Raw genomic sequence first — 25489 nt, forward strand, 5'->3', positions numbered from 1 at the left:
CAGATCAGGATTGTCATGTGCCAGAGTACATAATTGTTGAGTCGATCGGGAAATAGTGACCCAAATAGTGACCCAAATAATTCCCCAGCTTACGACTAGTGTCCCAAATAGTGTCCCAAAATTTTCAAGTAGTGGAATTCATTCGTCTAACCAATTTTTACAAGCATCGCATCGCATGTTTCTTTCTACCGAGTGATCCCACGAACCATCTCATCCAACATTGCATATTACCTCCCCATCATCGTGGCGTCAAGTCGAGTGTGTTGTTTTTTTATGATAAAACAAGTGAAGGTCGCTCCGCTCTGTCCAGCAATGAATGCAAAAATCAACTCATTTTCATGGTAAGTAGGTAATAGAGATGTAATAATATGCATTTCAAATGATGTAGCGAAATATGGACATGAGTCAGTCCGAATGGCAGACACGTTATTCTTCAGTATTTATTAATAAGACAAACATTGATTTTTACCAAGGACGCGGATTGAATAGATCAACAAAGCGGTTTACACTAATCCAATAATAATATTTATTCGTAATCCTAAGACTGCATTCAATTAGTAAAACATGGCAAACCTCTTATATACTTGAAAAATTGCGAAAATGCGAAATATGTGTAATGGACGTGGTTTATAAGTGTATGTACTAATTTTGATATGATCTTATGCAAATAAGCTAGATAGATTTTATTAAGTCTCAAATTAACTGGATTCTTTGACAAGAGATCCTAAAGGCGACACGTTCTGTCTCAATTTGCCTCCAGATCTCAAAACTATTTCGTTATGTGTGCCGAGTGTGCCTTGCACTTCATCATTTAGTATGTACCACTAAACACATTCAACAGTTTGATATTTTTCTCGGTTATTAAAACTTATCATATGACAATTGATAACCGCATGATTTTAAATCTTTACATTACACACGCAATGTTCATATTAGCATCAGGCACCTGACGTGACGAAAACAGAGGTGTGTTTTATAATTATAGACAAATCCATGCTTTTTTAGTCCTACATAACCGAATGAATATGACAATGAGTCATGCATAGCATATGTACAATTAATACAGACCAGACTTATGTACGCACAAAGCTAAAATATACGAATAAATTTGAAGGACATTGCTATATAAATACATCACATCGATCGCACCAGTACCACAGTTTGCTTTCTGAATCCGGCCCAACTCCTCAGTGTCCAGTTTCTCGTAACTTGCTACAACAAACATGTCTCAATACAAGCTCACCTACTACGACATTCAAGGTAAATTTTACAAAATTTCATAGAAAAATGTGCATCAAGTACATTCGTAATTTACCCGATTTAACTTGTTATCATAATCCATAGGTCTTGCCGAACCTTGCAGATATCTCTTTAAGCTGGCTGGCGTGGAGTTTGAGGACTATCGAATTCCAAAAAACGACACGACCTATCCCAAGCTCTCGGCCCATATTAAGGATTGTGAGTCGAAACATTTTTTTGACGGATAGAATTCATGTCAAAATGGAAGATTACAATATGCACTTGATTTTCGTACCAGCTCTCCCCTGGGGAAATATCCCCGTGTTGGACGTGGATGGAAAGAGGATCGCGCAGTCATCCGCGATTTGCAGATTCTTGGCAAACCGGTTCAAATTGGCAGGCGCTGATGAGTTTGAAAAGGCCAAATGTGACGAGATTGTTGATTCCATGCGGGATTTTGCACAGGGTATTTATGTAAATACTGTCAATTTTGATTGGACCTTATCTTACAGTCTTACCCAACTATTTAGAATGGAGAGGCATCATGACGGCAACGGATGACGCCCAGAAAGCCGAGATGATGAAGAAAATGATGGATATTACGTGTCCCTTCTACATGGGGAAGTTTGAAAAAATTGCGAAAGATAATGATGGGAAATGGCTCGTTGGGAAAAATGTGACCTGGGCGGATGTCATCGTTGCCCATTTTCTTTTGATGCTCATCGCTCGAACTAAACTGCCAGTGGTGGAAAATTATCCATCCTTGAAAAAATTGTTGGATGATTTCCAGGACGTGCCACAAATCAAAGAGTGGATTAAAGAGCGACCGGTCGAGGGATAATTATATACAAATCTCAATTTCATACATGTATTCACTTTGACGGAATAAATCATATGTTTCGATTAAGTAGAAAAATCTTATCTAAAATTTTGTAAATGTTTTTGCATTTTTTGCATAAATCGGTTCTAGTCGTCGAAGTGTATCAATACTTACGCTTTTGAATGATTGTAGTTTGCAAAAAAATGTACACGTACATCAAAGCATGTGATGATTGACATACGTATTATTACGTATACATAACGTTGCATAAAATACATTCACAGTGCTTAAGCAGATACGGACAATTAGTTTGAAGGACATCGATCGCTGAGTCACAACAGAACACACGAATAAGTGGGTTTATTACAAATACATGCATACAATTTTTTGACTTGTCACACAGTTGTTGCTCAGAGTTAGACCGGACACAAGGTTTCTCTTCACCTGGAATTTTCTGTTCCGAACTTCAAATTGCGATAACATGTCACAATACAAACTCACCTATTACGATCTTCAAGGTAAATAATCAAACAGTTTTTTTAGGTACACTTTCTAAGTAAGTCACAATTTTGTAAGGATTCTTCCATCTCCGCATTTGCATATGTATTAGGTCTTGGCGAACCGGCACGATACCTCTTCAAAGTGGCTGGCGTGGAGTTCGAGGACCACCGAATTCCTAAAAATGAATCAACTTACCCTAAATTGCCTGCAGACTTGAAGGATTGTAAGTTTAAGATTGGATTCAAAATAAATATTTGACGGAAATAATTTCTTTGACATCAGCACTTCCTTAGGGGAAAATTCCCGTTCTCGAAGTGGACGGAAAGACGATTGCACAATCTTCCGCGATCTGCAGATTCTTGGCGTTGAGGTTCAACTTGGCAGGCGCTGATGAATTTGAGCAGGCAAAATGTGACGAGATTATTGATGCCATGAGGGATTTTGGGAGAGGTAAGTAAATAATATTAAAGCATCATATTCATGTAAAAAGTGTGTAAACGATACGATTTTTAGAATTAATGGGGGTCACAATGGTTCCGGACGAAGATGCGAAAAAAGGAGAACTGTTTAAGCAACTGAAAGAAGTCACGATTCCATTTTACATGGGAAAGTTTGACAAAATCGCGCAAGAGAATGAGAAATGGCTCGTGGGGAAAAATATGACCTGGGTGGACATCGTGTTTGCTCACTGTATGACGATTTTTATGAATCGAAGCAAAATTCCACTCGTGGATGGATATCCAGCCCTTAAAAAATTGATAGATGACTTTTACGCCGTTCCACAAATTAAGGAGTGGATAGCTCAGAGACCAAATACTGATTAACAAGATCTTCTGGTTTTGTGTCCCGAATATTCAAAGTGTGTGTGAAATCCTAAATTTAATAGGGTATACATAATTTATAATTAGTTATACCGTATTAAAGTTCTATGGTCAAAATCGTTCAATGTGTTTCTGTTAATAAAGATACGTCTATTTAGAAAAAATTAATCCTACATGCATACGTAACTAATATTGCCCGTTTTTATTGCATTGCATGTATTACAATTTTTTCTGACCGTTTATTATTTTGACATTTTGATGTTCCCTTGCTTGTTTGTACATTATAAAAAACTTACCAATATTAAGTAGTCGTTTGCAAATTTTTGCAATTGCAAAACGCTAAATATGTTAAAACAAAGCCCATATTTCATCCGCCCTTCATAAGCTCGAGCTAGTTATTTGTTGTCTTGCTAATCTCAAGGACCTATGCAGGCCACCATGACCAGTATTATTTTTTAAAAGTGCAATTTTTAATTTCATTTTATGTTTTCCTAATATCGGAAGATGTGTAAGATTTGAACGCCAAAATCGAAGTGGTAAGAATCGGGATTTTATTTAATTAAACCGTGGTGGTGGTACTATTCCTCCTCGCTGGCCAAATGACGTCACATTTTTGACCACCATTTTTATTTATTTCGTCCTTTCATCTCACTCACATTTCCGAAAGATCTGCTCCTTCCTTATTCATTTAAAATATTTTAATTCTGGAAGCAGAGATGTCAAAGGCCGATCAATCCGTCCCTGGACCTTCTCACGCCGGAATTAGCAGCCAGGTCGTGGCTGACACCGTCACCACGACCTCAACGGTCACGCCGCATCAAAAGAGAAAGGAACTCCTGCTGGAACAGTTTGGGAACGAGGTTGAGGTTGAGGAGAACAAAATGGTGAGGAAATGGCCATAAAAATTGCGCAGTTTGTGGTCCTGTTGTTATCATTTTTCTAGTCAATGGCTGTCACATTGATTCTTGATTCGCGTCCAATTTATTTGTATTTTTTAAATTTACTGGTTATCATTTTTTCCAGGTATCCGCTCCAATTTTGTGTAGGATTTTCCGCTCATGTGGCGAACTGATCAACGTGTGTGGACGCGCTCTGGGTAATCTTATCGGCGTTCTGGACGATACGACACCCCGAGGGTTTCCTATTTATGAGAAGAGGAGAGCTCAACGCCATCATCTGCTGAAACTAGCAGTGCCAGAAATAGTTGACTGCGTTCAAGACGAGGAAATGTCGACAACTCCGGAACCGCCAGTCGCTCCTCCAAGGTCAGTCTCAAGCCAATTTGCAGCTCAGAGAAAATCAAGGCCGACTGGGAGACAAATTCGGAAATCAAACGATTCCACTTCTGGTAGAAAGAAGGTAATCTTTCCTTGATTTTAATTATTTACCATTACGTTATAATCGAGATTACGATTACGATTACGAGAATTGTGGCTCACTATATCCTTTACTCATGCAGTGTTCTAAAACCAAACGCCACCGCTGCAACATTTGTCGCAAAAATTACTCCACCAAATCAAGCCTGACCTCTCACCATTTCACCCATCTCACCGAAGAGGAAAAGACCGTGGTGAAACAGGGTTGGAGACACGTGTGCTTCTTTTGCCAGAAGAGGTTCTCCGCGGAATTTGGGTATCATACTCACCTGGTCACCCATACGATGGAAAAACCCTTTCGTTGTGACCAGTGCGGAAAGCAATACGCTCAGAAGGGTCAATTAAAGGAGCACCAGCGTAGCCACAGCGCCAACCCAAGACCATTCAATTGCGAAGAATGTGACAAAGCGTTGTCCACCAAGCGATCTCTGTTCATCCACAAAAAAATGGTTCATCAGAAGCTGAAGGACGTCGACTGCCCCCAATGCCCCAAAAAGTTCAGCACCAAGGGGAAAATGGTTGTTCATATGAACGGAGTGCATCTTAAAATTCCGCACCTCTGCCCCCACTGCAATAAGTCATTCACTCAGAAAGGGAATGTTCAAACACACGTGAAGAACTTTCATCCCTAATAATTTAACGCTTCTCCTGCTAAGCGATCCAGTATCAACTTCAACTGATCCATTTCAACTTCTTTATTTTACGATGTAGTATAGTTTAAATGATAGGTTAATTTGTTTCAAAAATCTTGTAAAGGGCCGAATGGTGATCTCGGACGCCTATCTGAATCAAATGAATGTTTTCCCATGCAACACACCAAAATCAGGTTTTTCCTCTACTGCGCCCAAGCCAACTATCAATAATTAAGTGTACTTTATATTTTATCAATAAATGTGTTTTTGTTAATAAATAGCAATCGTAATATTGAATTTAATCCTTCACAAGTCACACATCACGTAAATATCTAATTTCACTCGTTTTTATTGCTCGTTTTTATTGATTTAACGTATATGTATTTCAAAGTTGCGATTCCCCGTGACAAGAGATGCACTTGACTGCTAAGAAATTTGGTGCATTTTACGAAATAGTAATAAATGAGCTCGATGGGTTTTTAGTTTAACTTTGTAATTAATTATGCAGCCATCCATTACAAATTTATGAAATCTGTTTATTATTATAGAATAAAACAGTATCGTTTATTTTTACTAGTTTTCTCTTCTACTTAAGCTTCAACCTTTCCCTTGCTGCAAATTGGCAACTGTGGAGAAAAGTTGCACACCGGGTTCGCATTTATCGGTGCGGGTGGCTTTGTAGATTGCAAGCCATCCTCTACATTTGCCAACGTGGGACCTACAAATTTCGATAACTTTACTTATGGCATACTTTTGATAGCGTTTTTTAAATTTTTTTTATGTATGTACAATCGTATTTTTTGTTAAGCATGTCCACGTCGCCTTGACTGAGATATTCCCTTTGCCCAATGTTGTCTCCCTTTCCACTGGCACCAGGATGGTTCTGCAAAATCAAACAAGTGCAAATTTTGTACCAAAAATAGCAATCGACTGACTAACCAAAGGTTCCACAGTTTTGGCACCATTTTTTGAAAAATAATTTGTCCCGTAATGCATAATGCTGTCATAGTTGTACGGATGGTCAAACACGCTCGTTTCGGGTGGTGGGTCCAATTCGTTCTCTTTTCGAAAGTTGTTTTCTTGTCCTGTTCCAAAAATTAGTAAACATGTAAAAATTACATCAACAAAAACCTACAGTGTGCAGTGTTTATATAGCCCGAGTCAGGGACAGAGTCCTCTTCCAAATGTTTGTCAAGTGACCGGTACAAACCAACTACTAATAGTAGTTGGTACCGGTCATTATGGGGAAATTTTTGTCGATTGCGAATTATTCGCAATCGTCGCAGAAAAATTGCAGCTTCTTTAACCAATTCCAAAAACCCCACTGGGTCCTCCTGGCAAAAAAATCTTAAAGTTTACTTTACATTTATTAAGCTAATCTAACCCTGCAGGACCACGCCAACTTTTAGTCGTCTACGCCCGTTTTCCAAACCAATGGGGGTGACCAGTGTGTGCAAAAAGTCAGCCTTGTTGCTATTTGTTCCTATTTGCCTATTTGCCTTTTTGCGTGCCTTTTTGAACTGTATAGAAAACGCAATGAATAGCTTTCACTTTAATTTTATTTCTTCTCATCTCGCCAATTCAAGTATGACCAATTTCTCGAATATCAGTTACCAATTTTTAAAATAGCTACTTTTAGACGGTATGGGTCACCCCCTAGGCTACTCTGGTTCCACTTTGTTCGCTTTTAACTTGATATACTTCCATACGAGACCATTAAGTATCACCATACCGAATTTCATCTTTTTAAGACAATTTATAAAAATCGGTATGGGCCACCCCCTAGGATCGCTCCACATAAAAATTTTACTAATTTAACTTCATATTATTTCATTAGGAGCTATTAGAAACGTCAATGGTAAATTTCAGCTCAATTAAATGATTATCAAAAATCAATATGGGTCACCCCCTCGGGTCCCTCCAGATAAAAAATTTGACCAATTTCATTTAATGTTCTTCCTTAAACCCCATACGCAACCTATCTACCAAATTTCAACTCGATATGACGATTTTGACAAATCAGTATGGGTCACCCCCTAGGGTCTTTCAAAATAAAATTTTTTCCAACTTAAATTCATACTCTTTCATTAGACATCATTAGCAACCTCAGTGCCAAATTTCTGCCTTCTATGACAATTTTGAAATTTTGATGCATAATACCCCATCCACCTATATGACCCCCACTGGTCAACCACTTGACCGATTTCGCCCATCTTCGAACTTAACTCCTCATTTGCCCCATACTACATGTGTACCAAATTTCAAGTCGATAGGACGAGTTTAACGAGAGTTATCGTAAGACGGACAGACGGACGGACGGACGGACGGACGGCCGGACGGACATGATGGTTCCATAAGCCCTGACTCGGGCTAAAAATTGGGGAAAAAATTGTAATTTTTCTTAATTATTAGTTATGCACATACCGGGATTTACATTAGCATAATTCACCACGATATACTCATCACGATCGTTTCGCGTGTGTTCATGGTAAAAGCCGACGGCATGAATAATCTCATGAATTGCATTTCCTTTCGCACAGTTCGTGCTTAGTTGGACTTGCTGAATAAAAAATGTGCAAATTAATTAATTGATTAATTAGCCCGTTAACTAGCAGACAGACAGTTTTTTTGAATGCATAATATTCTACAGTGCAGTTAATAGACCTGATTTTTCCTATTTTGCCATCCCACGTACGATGTACAGCCCTGATTCATGGGGTCATTTTGAAATAAAAGCCAATACGCGTCGTCCTTCTTTGCGGGTCGGAATTGGAGGCATGTTCTCGTCGAGAGTTCGGCAATTGCAGAAGTTATCATCGCCTTTTGCTGCGGGACTGAAGCAAAGCAAATTCAATTTCCAATTTATAATTGATAGAGTAATTTTCTACTTGTCAACAACTCGCGTGTCGACATGTGAGTAATTATTTGTCGTGATACATAATTACACAACGATCAAATCACAATTTTATGCATGATTAATTAAGTTCCTTATGCATACAACATAATCAGTAGAGGGCGGATATGTATTTACATTAAATTACCGAAATTCGAAAATAATTACAAAAAACGCATAAATATATACGAAATATGTTAGACCAAACCGACAGAAGCGATCATTTTTTTGAGATAAATCTCTAAATTTGTTTGGATCTAATTTCTTTGGGCTAAAAATTTCGTCTCACGTCGTTGAAATATTTACAAAAATTTACAAAATATACGTATTTTTGAAAAAATACCTAAGATATTTACGTATTTTTCAAATAATGGAGAAAATGTTTACAAATATGTCTTTAAAGTTAAACCTAGAAATATGTGACAATATGTAAAAATATTTCGAAATTTTTTGTGAGTTTTTGTGAGTAGTCGAGCAAATGAAAAAGTTGAAAATACATGCATACATAACCGCCCTCTGATATTCATACGAGTTAAGGACGATTTTCTTAAGTAGATTATTATTAAGCACTTAAAAAATTGCTTACTTATCGTCAACGCAAAGGTGTAGGGAACGATGGCGTTTGGCCAGGCGTGATTTATCAGGCCAGCCTTGTTGAGGTCTTTTGTCAGCACCATGTCGTCAATGACCAAATATTTCTTCGTGTCATTGAAGTCGTCCCTCACAACTGAATATAAATGTGACAAATCCTTTAGTATCGTAATTATGCGAGCAGTTAAAAGCTTAATTAATCTGTAGGCAGGAATGCGCTTATAATAATTAGCTTACACAAGACAGGGTCTGCTCCACTACCTGGCAGCAGCAAAATGATCACAGATTACGTAATTCAATATTAGAATGACACCAAAATTTTTAGAGTGCAATTGGATATATAAATACCTTCCGCATCCTGGGAGGACGATGGTGCCCCGAAATCTTCCCGTATAAAAAATAGTAGCAAGAAAATAATTTGTTGCAGTTTTACATGCCCCATTTTTTATCAATATGGATAATTTGTGTTATCAATTTGAGACCCAAGCTTCGTCTGAGCAGACAAATGGGGATCCTCCTCATATACATATATTTATTATTAGATACATAAATACCCCTAATTCGCAACTGTTTGGATCATGGTCATCACACTGTTTTGCAGGTGCAACTGCATAAAATTGGCAAATTTTCATGGGTAGTTTTCCCAAAAGTATTGTGTGGCAAACAAATGATAGAATTAAATGCAATGCAATAATTTGAGGTCAAAATATTCACAATAGAATCATTGGCTCATTGTGTGGATTACCATGAAATGAGAGAGAAAAAATGGCAAGATGAAATTGGTTGAGCCCAATTCTGTCAAAATGATGACACACAATAAGAAAAAGATGAATGGTAATATAAACATCAGTAATCGATAATCGGTCCATTTCGTGGCAAAATAAGATTAATTTCTTACCCTGGCACATACATGCAGAAAATATTTTCTGCATAATCGTAAACTTCCACCTACGCCACGCTTTCCTTCGTTGTCTCTGCACCAGTTCTGGTCGTATTGCAGAAAGTCTACAATAAAATGAACTCATTTATTTGTCCATGGGAATTTTGCAATCCTCTTCACAACCTGCACAACACAACGAACGACCAAGGCGACCCAGATATGGAAATGCCAAAGCAAGTTCATATGTACATATGTAACAGAATACATAACTATTTTGTGAAAATTGGAGTAATCTGCTATATAGCAAAAGTGTTGCATAGAGAATCTCAGAGAATCTCAGTCTCTGATTATAACATTAAAACTACAATAATTATCCCCTCAAAAAAACTGCTGTTGAAAAGAAATAGAGCTGTTTTTTAAGGGATTATGGATCTGACGCTAAATTGTATGTGGTAAAGTAGTCTCTGTAAATCAAGGGTTGTTTCTAATTAATCATTTTTATGGCCCATTTTACATGAGAGGTACAGATAAACGTGTAGGCTGACTTGTGCTTTGCTTGGTGGTAACATGTCCAGTTCGCTTTTTTTTCTCGCCCAAACTATCTCCCAAACCAAAAAAAGTTTTGACATTAAATGTTTTATGGTCACTGGCAAAATGGTTTTTATCAAAAATATGGAATTTTTCATGTCTTTTTTCTCTCTTTTGGCAGGAGAAGATGTTTGTCGCGTCTTGTTGGTTATCAAATCAAGGTGCCAAAACAATAAGATGACAAATAAATCACGTTCTTTCGCTACGTATGTAAGCCCACGTGCAATTATTACCATTGTTTCGCTCTGTGTGCAATAATTACGGCACATTACTCTCAAAAGCGTCACAATTTAGCCATATTGTTGTGCATGCAGTTCACTCTACATACACACGACCGCGGGGTAATAAATTGTAAATTGATTGTTGATTTATATTTATTGTTCGCTAATTACTCCTTCCTTGAGAAACATGACGATTAAGAGAGAGCAATACTGTACTTCTTGATGTACTCTGGCGATGACAATGATGACGACGATGGCGGCAGCGGCGTTTTTTCTTAATCACACCTTTTCAGGGGAGTCGACGAGGAAAAAGTACATAAACGAACAATTATTATGCACACAAGAGCTAAACTATTGTAATTTGCGCATGGTAAGTGCAGTTGCATTGGATGGATGGATGGGTGAATGCATTATTAAGTGGCGTCAACTGCTTATTGTGATCGTTTTGTCCGTCTGTAGACAGATATCTCCAGAATGCCTCAACATAATCAAACACCGTTTAGCCATTGTGCTTCTAATTTTTAGTTTTCTTTCGAGTTCAGCAATGGGGTCAATCGGACGACCCCCCACAGCGACAGGGGGTGTGGTCCATAAGTAAATTGAATTTAATTTACATATAGCGTGCCATTTTGAAGAAATTTTCACTGCGAAACCAACGCCGTCAATATTTCTGACCTCTGACCAATCCATGATCGTAAGGAGGAGGTCAAAGGTCACAAATACATAATTTTCATATGCTGTCATTTTACATTTTACTGTATGACGCCACTTTTTTATGTTCGTTTGTAACGGTTTATTTATTTACTTGCACTCTGTATTTGTACATGTGTAAAATATGCAAGAGGTGTAAAATGATTAATCTTCATCATCTCTTCAAACAGACGAAGGACGTGCGTTTCAACTTTAAGTCGCTGTTCTTTTAAAATTTGGAGCAATAATGAAATTGTGGTATGGATTTAATCCTCATTTCTTATCAGATATGGCAATTACTAAAATATTGCACATCCTCCCACTCTAAAATCAATTGTATCACTTTTTTAAACACCTTTTTATCCCGATGATCAATCCACCACAACAATAATAAGCGTTTACTTGTGTAATTGTAAATCCTCCTCTGACCAAATTGGGGATGCAGGTCCTCTCAACAATACGCAGTAATTAGACACATGTAGATTTAAAGTCGGTCTGGTCATTGAGCCATGCACTGATTTTCATTGTTAAATTAGTCCATAAATTGTGCACATTCTTCGAGTCATTGCTACCGTGATGCTGCTCAAAACGCTGAAGAAAGTGGCTTCAAGGTTCAGCAATGTTTCTGCCACTGCCACCTCATTTTGTAGAAAGTGTCATTGTTCATAATTTTACGTTTTCTTCACCAAGATCTTTTTGACCAGGTGGTGGTGCATGCATGCCAAAAAAAGCTGTGTAAATCCAACAAGAAAGTGACAAGTGGCCAGTGGGATGGATTTTGCATTTTAAATTAAACACATGTGGCCCGTCAAGCTAAATTTGCAAAATACGAATGGACTACTGTCGCAAATGCAAAATAAACGTCAACTCAATCTTTCCTCGAATCTGGCAAAGTTTCATTGTTACAATGAACGTATGCATAATGCACATTAAAAAATGGAGACAGGACTGACTGGACTGGAGGCTTGTCTAACTCATATCGCATTACATTTATTTAAACAACCACAATTTTCTGAATTTCCATTCATATCAGTCGCCATTTCTCTTAAATTTGATTTGCAGTCTGTGTCTTGTTATCCATCCCTGTTTACGCCTGAACATGAATATCACATTAAAAGGATGACAATTAATGAAGGAATCCAACTTTGTAAACATACCACATGAGACAACTTTTGTATTATTTTTCTAATTTATTAATGCATACTTTTTTTAAACGAGTAGATATGATACAGAAGAAAAAGTACATAGTTTTCGGTCTCATTTGTTTGCATCTCCTCAGTTTTTGTCTACCACACCGTCTCAAACAATGTTACTTGCTCATTGTCTTAAAACACAAATGTATTTGTAATCTTACCCCTTATATTAAATATTCTGCAGTTTTATTTCTTAGGCTGCAGTGCTTCCCCTCATCGATCATGTACACGCAGCCAAGCTTGGGCACTGCCAATTTAATCGGTCACTTTTCCACAAGCCATCCTTTCTTTCACTATATTCTCGTGATTATCATATCAAAAAGGTAACTAACTGGCTGATTGTTTAGTTGGGGGATGGATGGATGGATGGACGCCGAGTGAGATTTTTAGTCAGTGGAATATCCTCAGTCAGTTCATACGATTGCAAATTTCACTTCACTTTATGATTTTATATAATTGTTAAATTGTTGACTTTACGTTTAGTGGTTGGTCTTGGTGTTGAGTGAGATTCTTGAGATTTTTACCGACGACATCTCAACTTGCAACACTTATTATTATTCTTCTCGTACCACGTATTCCTAAATATCTGCTTGCCCTCTGTCACCATTCAGCAAGATCTTGCCCACTTCTGCTCGACGTAAAATAATAAAGTGACTAAAAGGAAAATATTAAAGCACTCTGTCATACGGATACTCACGTCAGTTTACAACAACCAACAACTTGAACCAATCAAAGTGACCAACTTTTGGACTTTCATACATGGCATGGAATCAAGGAGACGCCGTGGGAATGATTTTTGTGGCGTTGTTAAATTGACTTTATTTACTTTCGAACGTGTTTGAAATCCGTGATAAAATTCCCACTTTGGAAAAAGAGTAAAAGTAAGTTGGGCTTTTTTATGGCGTAGTTAATTCCCGATGCATAACGTATCGTCGTTACTGGACTGGATGGAGAGAGAAATGCATAAATATGACACGTTGTAAAACAGTAATTATTAATAGAGGGCGGATATGTATTTACGAAAAATCGCTGAAATGTGTAGTTAATATTTACGAAAAAACACGAGACTATTTAAGGAATATATATGTACGAAAAAAAAGGAAAAAAATATACAATTATCGCGAAATTTTTATATGAATTTTTTGTGGTCTAATTTCTTCGAGCAATAAAATTTCATCTCGTTTCGTTCAAATATTTACAAAATATATTCAAAATATATTCAAAATATATGTATTTTTGAAAAAAAATATCAGAAAGATTTTGCAAATAATAGCTGAAATATTTATAAATATGTCCGAAAGCCTAGAAATAAGTGACAATATGTAAAAACAAAAATTATGATCTAAAAAGTTAAGCACACGCACAAAGTTTGACCGTATCTCGTAATCAATGAAAAAGTTGAAAATAAATACATATCCACCCTCTGATTATTAAAGAAAGCAGTCATAATAATTTGGCTTGTGCATGAAGAGTTGTTATTTTTTACGGTACCAAAACGCAATTTCGTCTGAATTTGTTTACAAATATTGATATCACAACAATAAATTCTGTACGCGATTTTATCAAGAATTGTGTGCACACAAAAGGGCTTCCTCTACTGGTATATTTTTGCCTTTTCACTCCATGTAAAAACATTTCATGTAGAAGTTTTCAACGATTTAAGATTTCGTGTTGATTGATTGATTGAGTTTTTTCACAATTGTGCGTGAATGTTTTTGGCAAACAAAAAATCAGATAAAGTGCGTGAGTGATGTCAAATGTGACGAGGTGTCAATCAAAAATATGGTTTTGGTCGAAAACTTAATTGAGAACACACCCACACACACGTGTAAATCGTAAGCACTTAGGCGTTACATAAAATTATTTTATTTTTTAACTTCGTATTCATCATTCCGTTACGTATGTGGCGACGTCGTAAGAGAAACTAAAGGTCAGGAAATATTGATTCTGTTCGTTTGAAAAGTAATTAAAGGTTTAGGTTTAAAGGTTTAAAGATGTGGGAAAATACACAAAATAAAATTTTACGACGAAATTATGAAAATTTTTACAATAAGCGTGCCTTGTATTGGATGGGAGAAGACTTGAACTTAAGGTCTTTTTAATTTTAGAATCCATTGTGAACTTGGTTAATGTTTGCGACCACATTTACGAGACGACAAATGTTATTGTATTTACATTTAAATTGTAAAATCACAACCTTGCAAACTGCATTTAATTTCTCGCTTTTTCTCAGTAACCAAATCTCCACCTTCGGTTCTGGAAGGTTGACATGTGTAATTCGTCTCCTTAATAATAATGCAGCTCTTATTGTTAGAGTGAGATAGTTTTCTTGGCAGATTTGTAAATTTTAAGAAATTTTAAGCCATGTTCATAAAACGTGGAAGTCGTGGAAGTTTAACCATCTTAAAAGATGGGTGGGCAAATATTCAATGTCCAAAGTGTCATTCGGAGTGTTTTCGCACTTTAAATCGATCAGCAGAGGTAAAATTCATAATTAGTGAACAATTAGCTGAAATAAATACAACCTGCAATCAGATTTACTGTCTAAATACGTAAAGATCCAGTGACCTGAATTAATAACAAATTGCAGCAATTCCGTAAAATGAGCAACGCGGAGTCAACCTTGGACAAAAAGGATGGTGACGTTTCCGACTTGGAGAAACCACCGCCACCTCGGCGACGTTTCTCGGCGCATCAAGGTCCCGACAAGGAACTCGGCAAGACCAACTTGTCCTTCGTCCTGGAAGAAAGTGAGGACGAGGACGAGGAATCTTTCAACCATAAACGACACAAAAGCAAGTACGACAAAGAACAAGAGGTGACCAAGAGTCAAGGGGAAAGTGAGACTGATAAAGTTTCTGAAACTAATAATAACAATAATAACACCGTCATTGTTGCGAAACCCGATGAACTAAACGAGTCACAAATAGTGGTGCAAAAAAGGAAAGAAAGTGAGACGAGTGTTCTTAGTGCGGCGACAACAATTGCCGAAACGACAGATAGGAGACGTTCCAGTGCGGAGATAATTCGACAGAGCCGAGCGTACAAGCGGATTTCGAAGGCTCTCAGCCAAGTCTCGCTTTATCAGAAGGAAGTTGTCTACCAATTGCAAGGAATTGAGGAAGAGGTGAGTCTGCTTTTCTTATTTTTGGACAAAATGGAGAAAATATGACATTTTTCTGTAAAAATATTCACCAAAATTGACATTCTCAATTTATGCATATTAAAAATAATGAAAATGAAAGCAGCCCATTTTTTGCGGCTTTTGGAAACAAAGACTGATTTCGTGACCAATAAAATAATGTGAAATTTGGATATGAGAAACGTGAAAGATATTTGTCACCGACAAAAACATATAATATAATTTAAATTCGAGATTTTCTAAATTGTTTGAATTAAAGATTTTTGAAATTTTTGACTGTCTCTTAATTCGAGATTTTCTAAGTTTCTTCAATTATTTTTGAAATATTTTATTACATTCTCTTTTGGAACTTGTTCTTCATAGAATATTCTTTCTCTGCTACTTGATTACACTTGAGTACAATTTACGTGTTCAATTGCAAAGTAGACAATCGAATCCTACCCTCATAATAAACAACTTTGCATGAAACCTCATATTTTATGTCACCTCTGAACGCACAATGGGAGGATTAAGAAATAATCGGGTAGCCAACAAACACGCGGACGGGTGGGTTCGTCTCATCCTTCTCAGATGACTTATGATGATTGGTTTAGCAGAAAAAAAACATTTTCATTATGAATTGCAACTTCTCGTCTTTTTGTAATTTAAACGGAAAGGTGACCAATAACAATGGAGATTTCCAGCGTACAAATTAGTGTCAATCGATCACAAATTTAATTAGAATGGAATTTGCAAAAGACATGATCTCTCAATTTTGGCAGGGATATTTGAATCCAAATAGGAGAAAATGTGCCTTAAATTTTTCGTTTTCCAAATTTACTGCACGTTCGTTTTCCCCTATTTCGGAATGTTGTATATTGAAACTTTTCATCCAACCTGTATCAAATTTATGACACTTTTTAGCTTATTCACACCTGTGAATTGTAAACCAATTTTTCTACGTATCCTTGTTCCCTGCTTTGTTCTTATGCTAATTACGCCCATCTCATCTCACCTAATGAGATCAAGTTACATTGACAAATGGTTCTCCCTCTTTGTTGGGCAAGGTATGCAAAATTAAGTATTTTGACGCTGCAAACTTTCCATATGTATCGTCAGATAAGTAAGTAAATTCCGACCATTGACCACCAAACCAGGCGCAACTTTTTTTTTTGCATGTACACAATTTTATGGAAGTTGCTTACTGCCTCCTGCATGTTTGTTTGTGTCATATGCAGATCACATCACATTACGTAAATTAACTTTCCTGAGTGCCAATTATTCTCATATTTCATCGAGATACAGATACAGATATACAGCTCTCTTTACTGCATAAAATGAGGTAAAAAAGGTGTGAAGATTATCTTGTACTTTGTACATGGGCCACCTTGGACAACAAGTTTTTACGTATTATTTATGCTGCAATAACTACTAGGAGATATGTAGACAAAGACGAGTAAAATAAATAATACTAAATATTTACCAATTTCTAAAACATTTTATGAAATGAAATTTTAATTGAAAAGATAAATGGGAATTAAATTAAGTTAATGTTATGTTATGTTAAAGTAGAAGCTCCCCTTCATTCAAGACAAAGAGATGAGGTCACTCATTCATTGTTTACTTTTCTCATATTTGTGTAGGATTCTCAAAAAATAGGTACTTTTTGCTACTATCTTACGATTATTTATGGAATATGTATGTACTACATATTCCATAAATAATCGTCTCCTGCTTTGATATGACACTCTCTGAAGAAGGGATAGGCCACCAACCAAACATCTAAATAAAGTCTGCCTTGTGGTTGGTCAACATTTAGGATTTTTTTACAATGACAAGTGGAATTTAGAAAAATAAGTGACCAACCAAAAACAGAAATGATATATCGAGGCCGATTAGGTACGTAAGGACGATTTCGTGTTATTACACGAAGTGACATGACATGACACGATGATAAGTACATGCATGATACCTAAGTATTTAAGGAGGGAGGTGGAGGATAGGCCAAAAATATTTATTATGTGCACGGAAGATAAGTTATGTAGTTGAGCAGAATCAAATAAAAGTACTCATTACGTATTTGTTTAGCAGCAATTACAATTATCCTTGGCTTAAAAATAAGTAAATGGTGTTTGATTTGATTCTGCCTTCAGTGCTTAAAAAACGTATTTGGACGAGGACGAAGGGACGGGACAGGACACATGGCATTAATTTCACTCATTGATGAGCACACAATTACATAAGCTCGTGATGTGACGTCCTTTTACTTAATTCCACTCATTTAACAGTGTAATTGGAGAAAGCTGATTGAATTTTTAAGCATAATGATCAAAATTTCTTCAAAATTGTTGGAATCACCTTGATAATTGATTGTATTTTACTTTGGTGAAAATTATTACCAGGGTGTGCACGTGCCATAAAAATGTTTATGCATGCATGTCGGATAAGTTAGAAACGTAACTGCAGTTTTTTTTGCCTAATGAAGCTTTGAAAACCTTAATTGCTCTGGGTTATAAGTTGCTCCGTTGTGTGGTTGACAGTTCAAATTGCATTCTTTGATTTGTGTGGTCGGAACACGCTACACGACGTGGACTCGATATCGGAATTTGGCTTCTTTTTAAAAAATTCCCTTCTTCACCGATCTATAAATTTACTTTACGGGCACGATTTGTGGGGTACGAAATGAAGAACAGGTCCACCAAGAGTATGAATATTTGAAGAATTGACATCCTAAAATGGCCGTAATCAGCGGAATTTCATCCATGAAAGGACTGATGATCAACTATAACGTGTCATTAAGTTGTTACTTATGCGTGAACAAGTGAACATTACATTACTGAGAATCAAGTCAGGGATGAGATGTATTCATTGTTGCCCATTTAATCCCATCCAATCCAGTAATTATGGTTTATTTGATGTCCCCCCGCTGTTCCGTATTAGTCGAACGTAATTACCTTGCATACCCGTTTGACGCCTTCTTGCTGACTGCATTTTCGCTATTATTATTTAGCAAGGTGCGATTATTAGCGGAATAATTGGCAATTTTTATGCTTTGTTAGCCGAAACTTGTAGATATGTACATATGTACATAAGACATGACATAAGTATGATGTATGCATAATAAGTTGTTGCGACAAGGACGAAAGATTTATATTTATTCGCGTCGAATGTCACACGCAAAATTGTTTTAATTTACTTGTTAACTTTGAAGAATTTTGGATGGCATGTGATTACAACGTCAAAAGATTGGCCATTCTTGAAAAAGTGAAAGTCCTCTTTCTCATTGTATCCGTCTCTTCATTGCTGCAAAAAACATGGCTAAAATGATAATTGTTTTAATAGCGTTATTAATAAAATTTGACAACAGTTTTTTAAGCTTGGTTAATTATTATTTCAGTTAAGAATATATGAAGTACATAGTTTTTTTTTATTTACAAATTTTGATTACAAATTTCAATGCTATTATTGCACTATTCAAAATTTTGATAACACGTGGATCAAAAATTTGGTTTAAAAATTCTACTTGTAGATTGTTTCCCATCCAATTGTCCATTATATGACACCTGGTAAACCTAGGGAAACACTGAGGGAACTCACGTCAAAGTTTGTAACCTTCGTAACTGCGTAAGGTTTGTAAGCTTACAAACTTTTACGAACTTTTACACACATTTCTAAGGAAAATTGACTTACGAACATTTACGAAACTTACGCACTTCAAACGCATGTTTTTGGTTCGTAAACAAAAGTTCGTAAATAATTCGAGTTTGATATTTGCATTTTCGGTTGAAATTGTCTTAGAGACGAATTGTCTATTGTAATTTTTTTGTGATTTCGTCCCATCAACATGCAAATTAATTTAATTATTTAACAAAAGATTGCTGCCAGCCGAAAATATTGGTCGCTATCCGAAGTCCCCAAATGTTAAATCCGGGCTAAATTGACACACTTCATCCAGTGGGGATCGATCAATCGATCGGTCTTGATCATACGATCATTTTGGTATATTATAGAATTTTGTGACATAAGAAATGGCTGTGTAATTCCTGAAAAACTGATATTTTAGGCAAAAAAATTCAAAAATAATTACATTTCATTTGGTCTACGCTAGGATAAAGTTGGCTAGCAACATTTTGATGACGTTTTATATGTGATATTTTTTTACAAAAAAAAGTTTACGAAAATGTTTACAAAGTCAACTCACGTCAAGAGTGTGTAAACTTACAAACCTAACGCAGTTACGTAGGTTACGAACTTGACGTGAAATCCCTCACTGTAAGAGCGAGAGAGCGACTATACGGCGTCGAAGTATAACATTTTTTGTACACTAATCTAATTTATTTTTCTACTTACAATATTTTTTCACCGTTGTTTTTCATCTGTATTCAAAACAAAATGTCCATAAATACTTCATTCTCCTTGAAATTATGTATGAACAATTGTATTTCAGGCCTTGGCTGAAGGTACGATTTGTAGACTTGTTTACATGTCATGCCACTGACGAAAGTTTATTTTATGGCAATAATGCCCAACCTGTAAATGAAATGCCTAAAAATATGTAAAAATGGGTTTCTTTAACTAAACTGATTTTATTTAGTGAAAAAGTTTCCCCCATCACTCTGCGTGCGATGTGAGTACAATTTACATAAGAATCTGTCTAATGTAATGTGTAAATGCTATTTACTTTTATGGTTATTACGACAAGTGCTCTGTGAGGAGCCGCATGCTACCAACCACTACTTATTATTTGTAGTATTATTATTATTATTACAAAATGCGCACTTGTGGTTTGGTAAGAGTAAAGTACGTACGTAATTCTCAACAAGTCATATGCAACCTTTGAGTTTTCATAGCGTCAAAACACCGTACTGAGATTCCGCATGAGTATCATTTGTCATCATTTAAGTTGGACTTTTAAAGCTTAAATGACCACCGAGTTGTCAAATGTTGGTATTTGTTTGTACATAGTTTTCCTTGGGACAAAAAATTTGACAAGTAATTTGCCTTTCTCTCTAAATACAAGCCTTTTGTACGTACATGTGTCCCAGTGTTTTGGGTGGAAGTGACCACTTGCAAGAAATAACGGGGAGAAAGTGATTTCTTGCAGCTAAATATTTTGACCTGCAAGAAATGCAAGGCACAAGAAACTACGTCCCGTCGCTGTATTCCATACGGCGCGTGGCTAGATGTCGCATATTTCCTGCACTTTCTCCCAGTTTCTTGCACCTCGAATTTCTTGCACTTCTTGCCTTGCAGTGCTAGAAATGTAGCAAACCCACAAGAAACGAAACCCTGATATACCTGGCCTGCACACATGAATGGAAAAGTAAGTCACATAAGAAACGCTGCAGGGATTGGATTACGTATGTTTGGCTGATTTTAATTCTAAAACCACGACAAGAATGCAATGCCGTCATCCAAAGAAAAAATCGTAACTTTATTACTACACACCTTCTGGCAGTTTTGATGATCTCCTGCTCATCTTTCACCCAAATAATGGAACACTTGCCATAAAAATGAGCACAATATGTGTGCACGATGAGGACGATGGGGTATAAATGTCAAATTTGAAATCCACTCGTATTGAATGCAGTCTGAGAAACGAGGCACGACTGCCCATCAGGGACTCGTGGTCACAGCAGGAAAGAAAGGACAGGTGGGTCCACGTATGTACATTTGCATCGAGGGTGCAGTTTTCGTTCAGAAAATCAATTGGAGGTGGTTGAATTTACACAAACAGCGCTTTCTGACCCAATTATACAAGGGCTTGTAACTAATTTTAAACAATGGGGATGTTAAGTTGGTTATTGACATGGCATTGCTCCATCCTCGAAAAATTATTAAATTTCTGCTTCAGAATTGGCATCTGTTCAAAGTATTTTTATTTTTTGGGGTTTCATTGACACCTGATGATTACCATTTCACTATTTGTGACCACCTCGCTACTTTGTGTGCTGTAATAAGTAGGTAGCGAAAGTTATGGGCAAAAGCATGCAACAATTGACAATAAAATTCTCATAAAGTTGACAAAATTGGCAGGAGTCAATTTCTCCATGTGTTGCATGTAATTAGCATCGTGCACATAATATATGCACATTTCATTAATTAATTATCAGATTGACAGTGTCATTCACATTCATGACGAGATGACGCAGTATTGTCGTGAAGGACATGCGAAAATTAGGTGTGCTGTAATGTTACACGTCATGTTCGAAATGTATGTACATAATTGAAAGATGTCGCATGAGATCCACCCACCTTTGTGGTAATGAAATGATGATTGCATGACGAGTTAAACCCAATAATGAACCACAAATTAGCACCTTTCTTTATACGGTAAAATTCTATTTCATTGTTTTCCCATATTTTATGAGTTTTCTCTTGGTTTGTGGATATTTTGGTGCAGGATAACTAGCTCTTGCTTTAACCATGGTATACTTCATAAGAATTGATGTATTCCATGAAGCTAGGAGTATTTTATGTACATACTCTTAATTTACACTTGTATTATAATCTCCGTTATAATTTTTTGATTTAAATGTTATTGGTTATGCAAATTAACAAGGATATACATTTCAAATCATCCTTCGGATAAATGTATAATTTATTAATCAACGAACATTACAAAAACATTAAAAAAATTGAAAATCTGTTATGTATCTATTTCTTAAAAATCCGATTACGTTTCGTAAATTTTTGCGCAAAAATAACCACAGTCCGTAAGAAATTATTTATCAATGTATTTTATAAACCGGACAGTAGTGTCAAGTGTTGTACATAAATACATATGTATGTACTCGATTTCATATTTATTATGATCACCATCATAAATGTGTGTACACCAGCCAGTCCGGTTATTAAAATGTCAGTGTCAAGTTTTATTAACCTCATGAAGAAATTATCGGATTTATGTGTAGCACGTTTCTCCGTCCAAAACCACCAATCACGCAGTTTATTCCAGGGAAGAGAGATAGAGAGCCCCAGTCTACATGGAACAGGCAGTTGTATTCTTGTCATGTTAAAAAAAGGGGCTGCACTTTCGAGCAAAACTGCCCGAAAGTTACAGCCCACTTTCAGGGCAACATGAGAATTAGGTAAATATGAGACTTGTTGGGAAACTTTCTCATGCAGTAAAATAAATTATGCAATTGTTCGAATCTTGGAGGACCTTTAAAAATTAAATAAATAGTTTAATTCTAAAACCAACATGCTGGATACAATACAATGTGATGACGTCGATACGTTTCAAGATTTGATCTTACTAATAACATACGACGACACGAAGAGAATATCTAATAAATATTCTCTGTGATAAAAATTGGGATTGATTTTACGAGCAATAAAATTACGCACCAAACCGAAATTAAAATGACTATAAAATGAATTGTTAGAATAATTAATTGAGATATCAGGGATTGAGGTGACGATTAAGCTATTACGATAATTAAAACTAATGAACTATGATTCTAAATCATATACAAACAACATTTCATTTTTTCTTAATCCAACGTCCATGAATGTCGGAGGAGTTGGATTGCCTTTGGACGTCGTCTTGCAAGGAAGACTGCGCTTGGGGAAGTTTGTGGCGATATCAAAATTGTTGGGTGCTTCGGCATGACTAAAGACAAACTGGTAGAGATGCTATATAAAGCAAAAATAAATAAATCCATTAATATTATTTTCATGAAGAGAAGAAGTAGAAATAAATAATAATTAATTACCGATAATGAATCTGTTTTAAGAAAACGTCGTTCCAGTCTTGTACCATTTGGAATCTTAATTATGGTACGGATAGTGTCGGGATGATCGACTGGGGGTTGATCTTCAGTGCTTCACCAGCTTCCTTTTGCTGCCGTTTAATATCCTGTAGAAAGAAAACAAAAAGTTTAATTTTTGTACGACATATTAAACGGATTAAACATAGGATATTTGTTATTCCAGAACTAACTACTTAATAATAATACTTACAATACACACACCTCAATATGTTGAATTTCTTCGTCGATTTTTCCTTGTTTTTCCATTTCTTCTTCCTGTAATTTCTTTACTTACTCCTTCTTTCGTTTCTCCTTTTCCTGATCAGCTTTAAAACTTTGTAAGTAGGCTTCGTCCTGTTGCTGACGTAAATGTTGCGTCATGTCCCGTTCATAGCGATCCTGTCTTGCAGCGACAAGGAAATCTTCATTGTCAGCAACACCTTGGTGAAGTCAAGGGAGCACCACCGAAGGATCTGTTTCTCCTTCAATTCTAAATACATAGTAACTTTGTAAATATTGTGGGCGCGAGCAGTACATATAATACATAAATATAGCAAATCGGTATTAATCAATTTTACCTTCGCACAATGGTCATTGGATTATTTTTGTAGAACAATAAGAGCTAAGAATGGGTATTTATTCTCTCTCCACACTTGTAGGGTTCGGTAGCCCTCAGGCTTGGAAACTGAACAGGCCCAGAACAACATGTTTTCATGCACAAAGTCGTTAAAATATGATGTCGTAATGGTATCACCAGTTGACGATCCTTTGCCGACACTTTTCTCATCTTTTTCATTGACCAGCAGGACTTCCTAAAATTCAAAATCACCAAATTAAAAATACAAATGTTCAAGGGAGGCCGTAGTTTTCATAAAGTTAAGCTGGCTAAAAATTGCAGGATTTTGGTGCATTGCTGGATGGTGAGTTGGAGGATTTATCGACCCAGAGCGTGTCACCATTCTCTAGATAATACAAATTACACCAGAATTAAATCCATGTAAATAGTGTGGTATTTTGCGGAGCAATTTTTGATTATATGTATGTAATAAATAATCTGCAAACCAGCCTAGCCACAAACTCCACGATAGGTACACGACCCGTGTGTCGTAAACGTAATAGGCAGTATATTGATAAACTGCAAAAAAGAACATTTAATCATTATTTTGACTCTTGGGACGACTTATTTCAAAATTACTCACCCTTTGGAAGGTTTGAAGTTTTGTTTAACTAAAATGCGTTTGCCACGATCCAGACATTGAATATTTATGTTACAACGTTATGGAATTTTAATAGTAATAAGTAATACGTTTAGAATCAAGTTGTTTATCTTTTAAATATTTGTTTTCTTAATTTTAATTAACACTTTTCGTGTGAAATGAAAAAAGTAAACATTTTTAAGCAGGTGAGTGTGATTTGAGATTGCCGCAGATTTGGGTGAAAGTGGGAGTGCCACCTGCTGCTTAGCTCCGCCCCTCCCCTGACCGTTCCCTTCTGAAATGCGCTATCTATATAGAGTGCTGCTGCAACACAATCTCTCATCTATGGTTTATTCGTCAAGAATTTCAGAATCAACTGCAACAAACATTATTTCTTTCGTGCAATCTCAAGTTTTCTGCAATACAAAAAATCCTACGGGAATTTTTTTCTGTTTCTAAATAAATACGATGCATTTTAGACTTGGTTCAGTTTTACCTTTGAACATTTGTTTGTATTCTTGGTTGAATTATTGCCGCAAGGAAACGCCTCGTAATATTTGCATGAGCGAGTACCTATGACTATTTTTACAACACTCAATAAGAAGGAACGCATAGCCGATAATAACGAGGAAGCCGACCTATTGACTATTAATGCTACGTAGTTGCTTATTATTGGGTGGGAGATAATGGGAGATAAAACTCAGTGATAGTTTTTATTACCAAGTTGAAGTATTGTTAAAGGCCAGGCCAGCAAATGCATCCTTTGTTTAATTTAAGTTAGCTGTTTGTTCACCAAAAATATCCGGATTATCCCTAATTCTTATTACTGTCGAATACAGATAATCAGGTGCAACAGCAAGTGCCCTTCTTTCTGCGTCACGATTCGTTCTGATTTTGACTTTGATACTAATTTTGTATTGTTCTAAACTTGAAAGAAATCTGTATTATGACATTTGTGCAGTAGCATGATACC

General features: G+C 36.3%; 4 protein-coding genes and 1 long non-coding RNA gene across 5 annotated transcripts; 2 read left to right on the forward strand and 3 right to left on the reverse strand.

Moving 5' to 3' along the window:
• Positions 1–1113: 1113 nt before the first annotated feature.
• Positions 1114–3560, forward strand: LOC110860695. The gene is given in 7 exon segments (XM_022109787.2): positions 1114–1260; positions 1345–1458; positions 1538–1705; positions 1770–2078; positions 2670–2783; positions 2843–3010; positions 3074–3560. Coding segments are annotated over 7 exon segments (1221 nt in total). The 5' UTR covers positions 1114–1223; the 3' UTR covers positions 3385–3560.
• A 498-nt stretch (positions 3561–4058) lies between these two features.
• On the forward strand, positions 4059–5696 carry LOC110860663 (oocyte zinc finger protein XlCOF20). The gene is made up of 3 exons (XM_035860509.1): positions 4059–4265; positions 4405–4740; positions 4841–5696. Exons 1-3 carry the CDS (start codon positions 4098–4100, stop codon positions 5387–5389), a joined length of 1053 nt encoding a protein of 350 aa, XP_035716402.1. The 5' UTR covers positions 4059–4097; the 3' UTR covers positions 5390–5696.
• A 173-nt stretch (positions 5697–5869) lies between these two features.
• Positions 5870–9390, reverse strand: LOC110860561 (nematocyst expressed protein 6). The gene is made up of 8 exons (XM_022109623.2): positions 9222–9390; positions 9111–9134; positions 8869–9009; positions 8054–8223; positions 7814–7949; positions 6329–6474; positions 6179–6272; positions 5870–6107 (listed from the first exon to the last, which is right to left on the reverse strand). The coding sequence occupies exons 1-8, from the start codon at positions 9313–9315 to the stop codon at positions 5980–5982; spliced, it is 933 nt and encodes a 310-aa protein (XP_021965315.1). The 5' UTR covers positions 9316–9390; the 3' UTR covers positions 5870–5979.
• Positions 9391–18704: 9314 nt separating this feature from the next.
• LOC118439285 lies at positions 18705–20289 on the reverse strand. Its single transcript, XR_004837336.1, has 2 exons — positions 19917–20289; positions 18705–18869 (listed from the first exon to the last, which is right to left on the reverse strand). It is a non-coding gene; the product is annotated as an uncharacterized LOC118439285 (long non-coding RNA).
• A 2433-nt stretch (positions 20290–22722) lies between these two features.
• On the reverse strand, positions 22723–23770 carry LOC110860664 (FAS-associated factor 2-like; the record flags this gene model as incomplete). The annotated part of the gene is made up of 3 exons (XM_035860539.1): positions 22723–23204; positions 23400–23427; positions 23616–23770. Coding segments are annotated over 3 exons (366 nt in total), but the record flags the coding sequence as incomplete, so codon positions are not given.
• Positions 23771–25489: the final 1719 nt, after the last annotated feature.

The sequence above is a fragment of the Folsomia candida genome, unplaced genomic scaffold, assembly GCF_002217175.1.
Source record: "Folsomia candida strain VU population unplaced genomic scaffold, ASM221717v1 Fcan01_Sc033, whole genome shotgun sequence".
NCBI lineage: Eukaryota > Metazoa > Arthropoda > Collembola > Entomobryomorpha > Isotomidae > Folsomia > Folsomia candida.